This window comes from Neovison vison, chromosome 12 (assembly GCF_020171115.1).
Source record: "Neovison vison isolate M4711 chromosome 12, ASM_NN_V1, whole genome shotgun sequence".
Taxonomy (NCBI): domain Eukaryota; kingdom Metazoa; phylum Chordata; class Mammalia; order Carnivora; family Mustelidae; genus Neogale; species Neogale vison.
Genome location: NC_058102.1, coordinates 26372343 through 26387656, shown reverse-complemented (window position 1 = coordinate 26387656; position 15314 = coordinate 26372343). Strand labels below are relative to the sequence as shown.

The window sequence follows — 15314 nt, the reverse complement described above, 5'->3', positions numbered from 1 at the left end:
GAGCGAAGCAGACCCCCCATGGAGCTGGGAGCCCAATGTGGGACTCGATCCCGGGACTCCAGGATCACGCCCTGAGCCGAAGGCAGTCGTCCAACCAACTGCGCCACCCAGGCGTCCCTGTAAACAGTATTTTTTAAATAGCTGGGTCATATTCTGCAATGGAGTAACATGATGCTGGGCTTGGCCAGGGATACTGAATCATCCTTAAAGACCCTCACTGCCTCCAGGTGATGTGGCCCCACCTCCAGAGGTAAGATTGAGAAGTGGAAGAATGGAAAGCTTTGTGATATGCTAATGTCTGCACTGCCCTTTTTTCCTGCGTTTATTCCTAAGATTCCTTGTAAGGTTCTGGAAAAATGGAAGTTTAGAACTTGAAAGGGTCCTTTCCACAGTGCAGTCCTCCCCCTGGTTTTACTGAAGTGTGATCCTAGTGGCTGCGAGTTGGGTTGTGTCGTCACCCTATCCCCCGCGGGGTTATTTCCTCATTTTACTTCCTTTCTGAGGAAGATCTCATGCTGTACTTCCTTGGTTGTCAGCATCTCCCCTGCGATCAGCTGAGCGAGGATGGCCACGCTGAAGTCAGCTTTTGGGGATTCACGTCTCACGTGTTGCACACCCGCACCCTGCAGGGCATACCTGTTTTTATAAACATGCGCCGAGTCTTTGTCCGGATTGTGGTACAGCTTATTGTGGGGTTCCTTTGAGCTGACTGTCGCATGTAGAAAATTGTCCTTATTTCAAGGACAGAATTGACTATTTTGAGCTTCTTCCAGGTGGTAAAATAAGTAATAATAGAATATGCATGAAATTTGAAATTTGTAACTTGATGCATGCCCATTAACCTTTCTTGTAAGCATAAAAGATAAGGCAGCAGGCGAGGCATAATAATAGCCAACATTTCTGAGCTCTAACTTCTGTGCCGGGCATGAGAACAGGGCTCTGCCTGGGTTAACTCATTTCATCCTGTGCGTCAATCCTGTTACCATCCCCAACTTTATAAATGAGAAAGACCTGAGGCTCGGAGAGGTTAGGCAACTTGCTCAAGGTGATTGGAACTGAAGCAACTCGTCCCCCAACAGAACTGCCCCGCTAATTAAAAATGCAGTCTGTAGAGCTTAGTGGAATTTGTAGAACTGGTTTTGTATTGCTTTTTTAAAATTTTCTTTCAAATATTGGCGGGTCCGAGTTAATACCAAGTTGCAGGTATTTGATGTTTCATGAGAAGGGCCCTGGCTTCTATGCTTTTAGTTTGTTCCTATTTGGGGATGGCGTCTGGCACCCTAACCCGGCAGGGTGCAGACATCTGTATTAGAAGGCAGAGGCTCCTCCTCTCAGAGCTGTGAGTGGCTCATGGGAGCCTCTGAATCCCCTATGGGACCCCAGCTTCTCCCCTGTGGGCTCTTTGAGAGCAAAGAAGAAAATCTGTGTTCAAGTTGATTTGGGGAATGGTTCTTGTGGTAGGCGGCTAGTGTGGGGTTTCTCCAACATCCCTAGGACTAAAGTAGGTTTCAGAGGGACAGAAGCCTTATTATGTGTGTCCCTTCCCATATTGAGCAGAGAAGCACTGCTTCGAGTCAGGACTGGCTATCCCTGTGGCCTTCAAAACTCTATTCCCCGAGGTGGATTTCATTTATCCAACCATGGAGCAAAAAGTCAGACCAGTTCCAGAAAGTTCTTCCATATCCTTGCAGGAGGCAAAGTGTGTGACACCTGAAGTCTGCCTTGACCCTGGTCTTAAAGTTGTCAAAGGAAAATAAGACATAACAAAAATAATAAGGTACTTTATAAGGACAGGCTCTCTTTCTATTCCCAGAGAATTTTCAAATAAAGGAAAGAAGGCCATGCAGAACCCGGGACAGGACCTGGGGCCAGAAGTAGGGGTGGTGGGGTTGGCCTAGCCGAGGTAATAGATCAAGAAGCCCAAACAGGGGCGCCTGGGTGGCTCAGTGGGTTAAGCCGCTGCCTTCGGCTCGGGTCATGATCTCAGGGTCCTGGGATCAAGTCCCACGTCGGGCTCTCTGCTCAGCAGGGGGCCTGCTTCCCTTCCCCCCTCTTTGCCTGCCTCTCTGCCTACTGTGATCTCTCTCTGTCAAATAAATAAATAAAATCTTTAAAAAAAAAAAAAAAAAAAGAAGCCCAAACAGCAGGAAGTGTCAAAACTTGGAAATGGCCTCCTTGATTGGCTGCTTGGAGTGTCATATGAAGTGAGTTCAGGTTCACCTCCATCTCATTCTTTCTAGTTTGTGAGTTTGCAGGGACTCCCCAGTTTAGAACTATTAGTGCCATGTAAGCCACAACTGAGAACTTGTGATTCAAGCTATAGTCTTCTCTTACTATTACACTGAAATAAGTAGACTGGAAATAAAAGAGGAATTTGCCTTAATCTTTATATTTCACCTTTATTACTCCTAACTACTGAAGCCCTTTAAACACTGTTGGATAATTACCTTGCTTTCTCATGTGTGTGTATGTGTGGTTTATGTCCCCATTTGCAGCATTTCTTAGAAATTATTTGTTTTTTTAAAAAATGAGAAGATTGGCTTGGTTGCCCTTTAACTGGAAAGAAATTTGAAGTATATATTTTAGCTTTTTGAACACCCATGGCTTTTCCATGTCATGGTAATGGTAAAGAAAAAAGAAATAGTCTTTTGTTTAATTTTTTCTCTCCTCCCCACCCCCCATTTTCCTCAGCAAGCTATCCTTTCCGTGGGTGGTGTTGAACTTGTAGCATATCTGTCTGATGTAGAAGTCTCACACACCACACATTTCAGGACTGGAGTTGGGAGGTTGTTTTGTATGCAACAAAAATCCCAAGGCTAGTTAATAGCCTACCATGAAGCTTCAGGAAGATGTCGACAGAAACAATATGTTGACACACACTGAAATTCTCCACCGGGGAAAATTTGTTTTCTACACAGGCTTCAGCTGGAAAAAAAAAAAAAAAAAAATCTGAAGAGCCTTATAAAAATCTTGAATGCTAATAGAATTTTTTTTCATTTAATAAATATTTATTGGGCACCTTTTATGTGCCAGACACTATTCTGGGTGCTGATACAAAAATGAATAAAAGAGGCAACCCCCTGCTCTTGTGATGGGAAGAAAAAGACAGAAGATATGTAACTGAATTTACCAGCAATAAAGCCATTTCAGACAGTAGTATGTGCTCTGAAAGAAACAGACTGATGGGTAGACCACGACAGCGGGGTGAGGTAGAAAGGCAACTCGGGAAGGCTTCTCAGAGGAGGCGACATCTGAGACTCAAAAGATGAAGGGGTAAATGAGCATATGCATGGCAAAGACTCGGGTTGACTCCAGATTCGAGCTATATTAAGGAGAATTCTGGAAGCAAGAGATGAAAATCCACATCATGCCCAAGGAACGCGTATGAATTAGACGAGTGGCTTTTAAACAAAACTCAACCCATTTTGGGTTTCTGTGACTCACTGTTACTTCCTGCCGCACTTCACCGATCGCGCTCTTTCCCCAAAGCTGCCCAGTTAAACTGAGCTGAGGAGGGAACATTTCCCGGGCTCCAGTCTGGCTGGCTTTCTTCTCTGTGTTGATGTTGACACGAATTTTGCAGTTAGGAGATCCAAGTGTTGCTTTGATGCCCTGGGAATGGGCTGTGGGGTTGGTGGGGGGGGGTGATATTAATAGAAATCTAGCAGGAAAGAAAGCCATGTCTCTCCTGTCCTAGAGTCACCTGAGAGAGGTGAGGACCACCGTACCCAGACCCCTCCACATCACACGTTGGGGTCTCTTTGTGATGAAAATGAGAAGTCCCTATTGTCCTCAGGGTTATGGAGATCCTTTTATGTGGAATCTAGGGAAAAAAAAAAAAAACCCAAACCAAAAAACAAACAAATAAAATGAAACAATTGGGTCCACTCATCCTCACTTTTCACATTTAAATCTTATGTATTTGTTTTCTAAGATAATACATTGACATCGTTCCAAATTCAAAAGAACCAAGAGAATATACAGTGAAAACCACACATTCTTGAACTAGGGGGCAAAGAGGGGAGTGGGTTTCTTGGGTATCTTCCCAGAGATATTTTATATATGTTTGCAAGCAAAAGGGGAAAGATCGTCTTTCTCTCATTTTGTCAAATATACAATATATTAAACATGCTATATATGTATATAAACATGTTTATGCAATATATAGATATACATAATATAATGTGTTAAACGTATATAGAAAGAGCTTCCTAATGACTTTTATGGCTAAATAGTACTATACTGCTTATACTGTGTTTAATCAGTTCTCTATGGTTGGACGTTTAGGCTGTTTCAATCTTTTGCTTATAATTTGTGATGCACTAAACCTCCATGTACATATGTCATTCAATATAGATGTGAGGGGCTGTGGGGTCTAAGGGTATGTGCTTTATAATTTTGATAGATAATGCCAAGCTACCTTCTAGGGAAGCCTCACTCCCACCATCAGTGAAACATAACCAATTTCAGCCCAGCATCCGTACTTACTAGGACAAGCTCTCTGTGTAAGCCACTCTAGGTAGCTCATTTAGGAATCTGGCTGGCAAAGCCTGGTACCCAGTACCACAGAAAGGCTTTCCTGCTGCAATTTGGAGTTCCAGAGAAAATCCTGGTGCCTCATCATGTACGGGTGAATCAAAGTTGCCCCAAACTGGATCTTTCCGGCCCTTACCCATCTGCGTCAATCACGCTCCAAGAATTAAGTCCCGATAAAAACTGCAACGTAGCTTCTAACTCACTTAAAATGGATGAGCGGTGGTGTTTTGTAAATTATGTTTTTCTTTTGAAGCAAATCCCAGACAGTGGCATTTCACCCCTCCGTGCTGCGTTACACATCTCTAAAAAATGCTCAGTTTCTCAAGTAACCGTACCCATGATGCTGTTACCACAACAAAATTATCCAGTCATCCTTTCAAATTATCTAATATTGCCTTTGCAGAGCTACATTTTCCTCATTGGCTCAAGAATGTCTTTGAAAATTATTTTTGTTCAAACTGGTATCCAGACAAGGTCCTCCAATCACCTGTGGGCTGCCTTGTCTCTCTCAGTCTGGAGTGACCACTTTCCAGCCTTTATCCGTTGCCACTGACTGAGGAAGTGAAGCCTGTTGTCTCGTCAGATGCCTCACGTTGTGGATTTGGCTGTTTGTTTCCTCATGGGGTCGTTCAGCTCCTTCCTCCCCTTTCTGCTTCCTGATGCTAAATGAAAGTTCGCACTAAAGGCTTGATTAGATTCGAGGTCCGTTTGGTTGGCACGAATGCCTCAAAGGTGGTTGTGCCCAATGGTGCCTTTGACGTGATGTATTCCTCCTGGACAGCAGCCTGTTTTTTAACTGGCTTCCTGTTTCTTCTCTTCTCTATGACCACTTTCTAGAACCTGATCAATTGTTTGTCTCTGAGCTGATTAATAAGGACTATGAATTAGAGATGGGGAGACAAGAACCTGGCAGGCTCACACTTGGGCTGCGCCTGTCTGGTATTTCCCTGCCTTCACGGTTCTCGGTAGGCTGGTGTTGTCCAACAGAACTTTCCACGATGATGGAAATGCTCTGTGTCTGCACTTCCAGTCCTGCACTAGCCAGAGGCGGCTAGCGAGTGCTTGAAATGTGCAGTGGCTCCCTCGCTCTCACCTGGAGTGAGAGTAAGGTCTTTATATGGGCCTACGAGAACCCACATTACACACCCCTTCCTCACTGCCCACTGCGCTCTGCCTCGCTGGTGCCACTCATGCCCCAGTGCCCCCCCACCCCCAGACTGTAGGGCATCGGGACCAAGGGGCCAAACATGTGTCATCCAGACACCCAAGTGACCCACTCCGGCATCTCCTGCACGTAGCTTACCTAACTACCACCTCTCAGTGAGACCTACCCTGAGCACACGTCCTTATCTCTTTACCCCACTTTATTTTGACCGACATCACCTTCTAATAGGGTTTATAATTTACTCATTGTCGGCCACCACTCCCCTATGCACACACACACGTTCCATGAGGGTAGTTTCTACTCCCCTTCCCTCCACTCATTTGTTCAGTGCCATTTTCCAAACACCTAGAACATGCCAGATATATAGGGGCTATTCAGTAAATATTTATTGATTCAGATGAGTGAAACTTGGGTATGTCCATTTTCAAAGCGATACTTGGCTCTATTTTATATATAAGCACATACCCACCTGCTTGGGCCTGTTCAGTTGTCCTGCTTACATGAAGATGTTTAAGTATGTCAAATTGTATAGGAGAATCAGAGTCAACTGTGCAAGTCATCAAACTGACTTCCTTTGGTCTTAGGATCACTTGGCGTAGTATTAAGGAAGCTGTCACTTGTAGCTTCTTGTAAAGCCGGGTGTATTAAGGAATTATGGATGTCAAGCTTCCACCTATGAGGTTACTGCCACAGGACCGAAGGCTGGCTGTGCGTGTGTGTGCGTGTGCACGTGTGTGTGTGTGTGTGTGTGACCGTACTTGTTCTTACCGGCTTTGCGGAAGACTGAGACAGCAGATGCTTGAGGAACACGGTACCGCAGCCCATATATGTAGTGAGTGAAGAAGCACATGGTCTTAGAACTAAGCTACAAGTCTTGCCTCCCCCCACCCCCGCTATTTGACGTATTTAATATAAATCATGTTTCTCTTTTTGAAAAAAAAAATAGGTTGTTCTGGGTGAGAATTTGACTTCAAATTGTCCAGAGGTTATCTATGAAATTAAAGAAGAAACACCCATTTTCTACAAACTGGTTCCTCATCCTAAGAAGAATATCTACATCTATCTAACGGCCGGGAAAGAGGTAGGTAAAAATACCAGCTATTGCTTCTGACTTCCGAATAGAAAGTGTTTAATTAACGTCATTATCTAGTAGCGAAGCTTTTACTTTGAACTATCGGGTTTAAACACTGCTGCAGGCTTCAAGAAGACCCGCAGTGGTTCATGGACGTGGAATTAAAAACCTTGCTGTCAGTAAGTTAACAAGAAATATTACCTATTTAGACAATTTTATTATTGGCTATATTTCCAATGCTACGTTTTTCAGGGGAGGGGTGTGCTTGCAAATGGGTGCATAATCAGCTAGGTAACTGAATTTACACATTTATTGTGCGGGCACTGAACGGTTAGATGCATTTATGAATATACCCAATGGGATTGGCTTTGGAATTTGGGGTTAATATCAGGCCATGGTCTCATACACATTCATGAACCAGGAAATATATGGCACTCCCCCTCCCTCCCTTAATTTATTTGTCTGTTCTAGTTTTTTCTTCTTGCTTCTGCTTACTGAAATAAAGAGAATATCTTTCTCCATTTTCTTCCTTTTTACAAGGTGCTTTCACCAAGAGAAGGGAAGAAAACTAATTTTTATTCAGCCCCTACTGACCATGTGCTAGTTACTATTCTAAATAGGGTCTCTCTACGTGCGTACAGTTGTGTCTGTCCACACACACCTATAAAAGCAATGTTGTTGAAATATGTTAATAATTTAATGAGATAAAATTACCCTTGTTTTATACAGGAAGAGCCTAAGACTTGGAAAGTTTAAATAATTCACTCAAGGGTGTGTGTGTGTGTATGTTAGACAAATATATATGCCTATATATAGATAAACAAGGTCAAATCCTAAACCTGTGAAAACTAGCAGCCTATTCTGGCATAGTAATTTGGCTCCATGGCCACTGGAACATACAAAGTGCAAAAGAGATCAATGAGACTTACAGAATTGTACAATGGGATAACAGCTGCCCTTGGCCCACCCCCACTTTCCATTCTCTGTCTCTCATTCTAAGGGGAATGGCAATGATATCAAGCCACATGGTTGTTATAGTCACAAGGTAGGTACACGAGCACTCTGTAGTCTCCAGAATTCCTAGAAAGGCCATATTGCTCTTTGCACGTTGTGAAGTCAGTTACGCAGAATGAGCACGTGGTGATGGATGGTGGACCTGGTCTGCGCTGGTAAACCAGTTGTCCACCCTATAGAATCTTCTCGAGCGGCTTGTTTCATCACTCAGCACTTTCCATTCTATTTCTTCCCTGGGCTTCCTTCATTTGAAAGACTTTGGTCTATTCCACAGACTGCCTGTATTAAGTAACTATTCGCATTCCCAGGTTTTATTTATCAAGGGCATCTGGAAACTGCCAACCGGGGAACAGACTGTGCTACCAAACGGAGCCAATAAAATTCTAGCCCAAAGCATAGACTCTTGAAGTCTTGCTTGACCCATGCATGTTTTTTCCATTCAGCTTTTTGAAACATTGCAAAGAGCTCACAAGTTCTCATTACTGCTTTCCTTGGGACTCACGACCGTAAGCTGGGAACCACTGGGAGAGCCACAGATAGCTGACAGGTCCTCATTTTCTGGAAGCTGAAGACTGCTTAGCCTCTGGTCATTCAAAGTCTGAAGTCCAAGGGAGAGTTTTTGACTGGGCATTAAAGCTGGTTATTCGTACATTTTTCACTTAGGTTTACTGCTGTGGATCCTATTAGATTCTGGTTAAGCCAGTATAATCCCTAGAGAGCCAAAACCTAGGGAAGGTTCTGTCCTAGACTCTTGGGGAGATAGTAACAGCCAAACTAATATGCCCTGGTACATCTATCAAATATGTGGCCATTAAAAATAACCATATGAAGATTTATGCATTGCTGTGTTAGTCACTATAATGTGTTATTAAGTTAGAGAAGCAGGTCCAATGTAAGTACTTCCAGTGTTCTCTCTTTTGCATGGAGTTATGTTGTTTCTATGTTTAAGTACACTGTGTAAAGGTTCTCACAGAAGGTTCTAGAGATTATTCCACTAAGTGTTCTGGGGAAAAGTGGCCCTAGGAGGAGATGGTATTGACTGTACCCCTCCTGGAGTATCATGATGCCCAGCATATTCAAAGGCTCTCAGAAGCCTTGCTCTAAGGAAACTGATTTGCCTTTTCAGTGGAAGATTTCACATGTTTGTTGGACTGTGGAACCCTTTCCCCACACAGTCGTGATAACCAACATTTATTGAGCACTTAGTGTATGCCAGACACATATAGTAACTCCATGGAGTCAGCGGCACCATCACCATTTCACTGATGAGGAAACAAGGTTAGAGAGATTATGTATTTATGAAACCCCCCCCAGAATTAAGATGTTGTGTGAGCTATGAGGAAATAGCCACATTCTGGTTAATTCTGGCTCAGGCTGGTGGTCTGCCCCCGCATCTTTCAGCAGCATCGAGGACTATGAGAAATGGACAGGTTTATCCCCCATGAAGTCAACTTAGAATTGAAGAATACTCCTCAGGATAGCCTATTTTCCTCATCAACCCTTTCTAGAACTCTGTTTCTCTAACCTGTTAAAGAAGTTACTTCTACCTTCTAGCGTGAATAACTTCCCAGCTTAATGTGTTCCCCAAGTTTCCTTACTGCCTGCTGTGGGATTTTGCCTGCAGAAAACATGCCATGCAACACTGAGGTCCTGTCTGCCTCCTGCCACCCCGTCTCCAGGCTCCTGCTGACTGTCTCAGATGCTTGGGTCTGCCCAGCATGGGCACCTGCTCTGTGGGTTGCTTTTTCCCTGACAACTGGAAGAGGTGGCTTGTGGGGCAGGCAGTGATTTGAGTATTCCCTGATTCTTTATTCTCAACTCCAGTGGAGGGAATGTGTGTGAGTGAACTAGGAGCTGAAGCAATGGAGTTACCCTGGCAGGGACGTGGGTTTGTCCTCATGTCCATGTCCAGCGCCAGCCTCACGCTGACGCTCCTGGGTCAGAGCCTTCGCCATCCCCAGACACTCATTTCCAAAGCACCACTGACCCCACACTGATGGGGTTTTTTTTTGGAAGACCAGGTGACCCGATTCCACGAGCCCCTTGGAGATCATCACCAACCAATCAGAAACCTGACTGTGTCTCACACTCACCTGAGTGAGCCCCTAAATATTTCAGATTCCCAGGCTGGGTCCCAGACCTACGGGCAGGAGTCTGGGCACTGGGGTTAGCAGGGTATCTGGGGATCCACACTTTCAAAGCTTCCCCGGGGGCTTCTGAGGACCACTGCCCCACATCATCACAGAGATATCTGGAGTTCAAGTCAGTCAGTGTGCTCTTCCTGGCCCCTCAACAGATAAGGGGTTGTCGTTTTTCCAGCGTTGCCTGTAATTCCGTCTGAACTGCGGGTGTCTTTATTTTTAGGTGAGGAGAATTCGTGTTGCCAACTGCAGTAGACATCCATCCTGCACAGAGTGTTTAACGGCTGCAGACCCTCACTGCGGTTGGTGCCATTCGCTACAAAGGTATTCCCTGATTCTTTCTTACCGACTCACATGTTCGGGGAGGCGTGGGGAGTGTCAGGTGGCAGAACACTTGTTGCCCTACTTTGAGGATCCGTTCCGATGACCTGGGGGAATGGAGCCCTTCGCTGCCCACAGGAGTATCACGGTGGAATCCTAATGAATTGTCAGCGATGCTCCCAGCTGTGCCAGGGCCACCAGACGGTTGGACTGGGACCGTTCAGGGCTGCCCGTGCCCAGGGGTGGGAGCGGGGGAGGCTGGGGTTGTCAGTGCTGCTTGTACTTTCTACAGAGTTCCCCAGGACTCCAGAGAGAGAGAGAGACAGAGACAGAGAGGCAAAAGGTTTTCCCCCCAAGGAGATGAAAGAATAGGGAGGTTTGAAAATTTTCAGCTGAATCCCCATACTGTCACGCATCCGGCTGGCTGGGTGGAAGCCTTGTGATTGATGGCGCTGTCCCCTGCGGTGCGGTACGGCTGGGGGCCTGGTGTAGGGTCTCGGTCCCTGGGCAGAATGGGCCCAGCCTGGGCTTGAATTATGATGTTCGCGACCCATCCGGGCTCTGGGGCGACTTGTAGTGGCTTCCTCCTCGCCATGGCAGCTCCTAGCTTGGCTGGGACCGGGCTGGTTGGATTGGCTGTTGCCATGGCAACCCAGTACTCGGGCTCCTGCTACAGAAGCGAGGAGGAGAGCGCCTGAGCGGTAGCTCAGGCAGGGAGAGGGGAAAAAAAAAAAAGAAAAGAAAAGAAAAGAAAAAAAACCATAACAGTGTCTGTCAGTTCGGTGCTTTCAGTTTTTAAAGGTGAAAAAGGATAAGGAGGAGTGGAACAGGTGCAGAGGAGCCGAAGGCTGAACAAGAGGGCAGTTGGGGGAAAGAAAAGAAGACGGGGAGAGAATGGGGGAGCCCCTGTGGAAGGAAGCCCAGGGCAATGACGGGAGAGGGGGAGAATACGGCCCAACCAAGAGGTTCAGGAAACAGGCGGAAAACGTGGGGATGGGATTAATTAGGAGTTCGCCGAGGAAGTTGAAAGCTACGATGCACCCAGACGCATACTTGCCCTTGCCTTTCGCTGCGCTTCCTCACGGGGCTGTTTCCGTCAGAATCATTGGCAGACAAAAGAAGCAGGGCCAGAAAAATGCTCATGAATAACTGTAATTGGGCAGGAACGTTTTCTTCACGTGGCTCGCCCAAGTCTAGGGTTTAAGGAAATTAACCACTCATCACAGCATGTCATCACCACCCACCCACTACCACGCACAACTGCCCTCTTCTTTCCCACCCGTTCCATTTAGGTTCCATTTAGGTCGGTTCCCTGTCTGTGTTTGCAGAGCTCCCTGCAGGGGTTCATTCGGTGGCAGCGCCGAGAATTCATTAGCCACACAGAGCTAGTGGCTACTATATTGGCAACCACAGGTCTGGAGTTCATGGACGAAGTGTACGGGCTGGTGAGATGACTTTGGGGTTTGGATGCATCTAGATGGGACGTGAAGAAGCCTGAAGACCAGTCACGGGAGGCCATGTCGACTGAGGGGAGGAGTAGTTGGGGAACTGAGCACGGAGGTGGCCCCACAATTGGGGGCAGAGAGAGGCAGAGGGGGGGGAACAGCCAGAAAGGGAAGAGGAAAGACCGAAGGAGGTGGTCTCCAGGTTGCCAAGGCCAGAAAGAAGGGAGCGGTCCACTGTGCCAGATGGTGCTGAGAGGCTGGGCAAGAGAAGAGAACTGATCCATTGGACCTAGCGGGTGATGACTGGTGACCGTGACCGGGGCCGTTGTGGCAAGTGATGCTAATACTGCGAGGGAAACATGAAAGAGCAGAGCAGAGATGACTCTTCAGAGGAGCTTTGCTGAGGAAAACAGCAGAAAAATGGAGCAGACGTTGGAGGAGACAGTAAAATCCAGAGGGTCTTACTGTTTTTAAGGTGTGTGAAAGCACGCTATGCTTTGGGGCTATTGGGGAAGTTCCAGTGGAGAAGGAGAAACTGATGGTGCAAGAAAGGGAAAGGGCCCTTGCGCAGTTGTGTCTCAGAAGATGAAAGGAAAGACGATCTCACGCACACACGCACGCGAGGGGAGGCAAGCCTCGGGAAGGAGGTATGCGAGTCAGCCTTGGTCATGGGAGGGAAGGTGCAGAACGTGGGTCCTGGGGCAGGTAGGTGGGGGAAGGGTAAGTGGCATCAGTTTATATTGCTTACATCATGTTCAGTGACTTCGGAGCCGTCAGAGTGAGGTGGGGGAGGAAGTACTGGAGTTTGAAGAGAGAAGGGAGAGAAGGTGGGAAAGAGAGTTGGACAGGTAATGGAGATGGAAAATGCAGGGTGATCCCTGGGCAGCAGGAGGGCCCTGTGGAGGCCAGTGGTCTTGCTTTTGGAGTGAGAACACTCAGTGTGGTTTTGCTTTCAAAGGCTGTGTTCAGCTCTGCTGGTGTGGTCACAGAGTTGGGGAGAGCTAGGTTGAGCAATGTAGGGCTTTGCAGGAAATACATGGTGGTGGTGGGGGGGGGGACCTGGAGACTGAAGGTGTATCCAAGGGAAGCATGATGGTATTGTCATGGATACTGGTACTTAAACTAGTACCAGGGGACCCTGGGCTCTCCGCTGGAAGCAACTCTAAGGAGGGCAGTGAGGATGGGAACAGGGCATGGGATCTGTGCTTGGGAGGTTGTGGTTGGATTTAAGACTTGTTGGACCTGGGGAACTGGAACGAGGTAGTAGCTGGACTGTAGGGAGATCATGTGTGCGGTGGCACTATTGGTAATGACAAAGTCTAGGTTATGTCCATGTACCTGAAGTAGGATGGAAGACAAGATCGTTGGCAGGGAGGGGGTCAATGAACTGAGGTAGCAGAGTGTTGGATGAATCATCTGTTTGGAAATTACAGTCGCCAAGACCAACTGTGGAAACAATATTGGAGTGAGGAGCAAAATAGTCCAGAAAAGGCAGGAATTGGCCGGGCTGGGGGTGCACTGTAGATGGTTGCAGCAAGGAGAACTTTGGGGTGGTGTGGGCTGGTGGCATGACTGCCTAAGCTTCCAAGCTGGGGCACTTCAGCTTGGGGGACAGGTTTGGAAAGGGGGAGGAAAGAGGAAGCATCCAGAAAAGGCAGCGAGACACAAGCAGGACACTTACACATGAGTGAGAGGAAGCAGCCAGCCCCTGAGCTGGCTTTGAGGAAACTTTCCCCCCGGCAGAGGCTGGGTTCATGAGCACAAGAAGGTAAGAGGAATGATCCAAGAAGAGGCTGAAGACACATTATTTACTGATGATGGGCTAGAAGTTCTAGCCTTCTATAAAGTATGACTCGGGCTTCCCCTGGTTCTCCTCTTGCTCCCTCACCCCTGTCCCAGTACTCTCCAAGAGGAAGGGTAATTTAAAATCTAAACCCGATCATGTCACTCCCCAGTTCAAAACCTGCACTGGCTTTCTCTCCTAGAATCCAGTCTGACTGTCTGACTACAGGATGCGTATATTATCTGACTCTTCCGTGCCTCTCATGCCTGTCTCTCCTCTGTTCACTCCACCCCACCAGCTTTCCTTCTGACTTAGGAATATGCCAGGCTTGTTCCCTCTTCTGGTACTTTGCACTTGTTGTTTCCTCAGTCTAGAATATTCTCCCCCAGATCCTTCCACAGCTGATTACCCAGTCTGAAATGGCCTCACCTCATTCATAATCACCTCACTGTTTTATTTTCATCATGGTCCCATCATAAGAAGTGATTTTCTTTCTCTGCCTCTCTTGTTAAAATGAAAGTTCCATGAACATAGGGTCCTAGTTTGTCTTTTTCACGACTATATTCCCAGAGTCTACAACAGTGTCTGACACAGAGTAGGTGCTCAAAAAATATACATTAAGTGAATGAAGTAGATTGAGTGATTGAGAAACTCTACCAGTTGCGGGTTGAGCTGTGTGTATTAAGTCATATAGAATTTTCTAGACTGATGGCCCTTCCCAGCCACATCGGATCACTTAAGTTTCAAAGTGGCTTGATTCTGGCCTAAGACAAAATAAAACTAAGCCTCAGATCTGTGACTCATATTGAGTTCCCAGTACCATTCAAAATTAGGAATTCTAAAGGGGGATCTTTTCTTATAACCGTAGAGCATCCCACTGTGTTTATTTTAAATGTCACAGATTTATTTAGAAAAATAATTTATTTTCCCTTTTGAGAAGGTTGAACTTTTTTGCATATGTGTCTAGAAAATGGATTTGTTGGGCACGGGGGGTGGGCAAGAAAACTATCTTAACTTCCTTTTGATCGTGTGTTAAGAATAGGCATCTAGTATAAGCAGATAAAAAGCAATTAGATAAACAATGAGCTCTAAAAAGTCTAGTATTTTATTGTTGGAACCTCAAATCCAACCTGTGCTGAATTTGCCTGTGTGGGTGGAAAGTGAATTTTTTCAGGCTGAATATCTTGGGTTTGGAAGCAGTTTCTCAGTTTCTCCCATATTGCAAAGCATAGCACATGTGTTCAGTTATGGATTTCCACAAAACTGGCAATCCTGAACCAATGAACGGGTGAGGTTCCAAAAGTTCATTTGCAAGTTTGTTTGGCACTCAGAACGCATTTTCCCATAGAAACAATGTCATAAATTAAGGACTCAGTCCCAAGCCAGCCCACAAAGTGCAATTTATTTAGTTTCAACAAATATTTATCAAGTATCTACCCGGAACGCAGTGTGGGAAATGAGACAACTAGGTGTTACTGAGAGAAATCAGATGCCATTCTTGGCCCTAAGAATTCTCATGCCAGCTAGGGAGACAGACATGTCAATGGCCCATATGCATTCATTCAGTCATACATCCAATTAACAAATATTTATTGAGCACCTGTGATATGATGAGGCCTCTGCTGGGGGCTCGGGTTATAGTTCTTTTTTGCCTATGTAGAGCCTTCGGTCTCGTGAAGAGTGTAGACAAGTGTATCAGTCAGGTTTCTGCTCCAGTGATACTGTGTTAAAAAAACTCTTAGGGCTTAGAAGGCTTGTTTTTCTTGTTCATGGGTCTGCTCCAATGGGGGTAGGGATGTCGTCTGCCTCAAGGTGCAGGTTGAGAGGCAGATTCTGG

The 15314-nt window shown here is 46.1% G+C and overlaps 1 protein-coding gene across 2 annotated transcripts in view; it reads left to right on the top strand.

The window, feature by feature from the left end:
- PLXNC1 (plexin C1) overlaps window positions 1-15314 on the top strand; it is a 143892-nt gene that overhangs the window by 23180 nt on the left and 105398 nt on the right. For both annotated transcript variants that reach the window (XM_044228116.1, XM_044228117.1), the window contains exons 3-4: window positions 6648-6782; window positions 10152-10252. In XM_044228116.1, the coding sequence (XP_044084051.1) occupies window positions 6648-6782; window positions 10152-10252 (236 nt within the window). The remainder of the gene's footprint in view (window positions 1-6647; window positions 6783-10151; window positions 10253-15314) is intronic.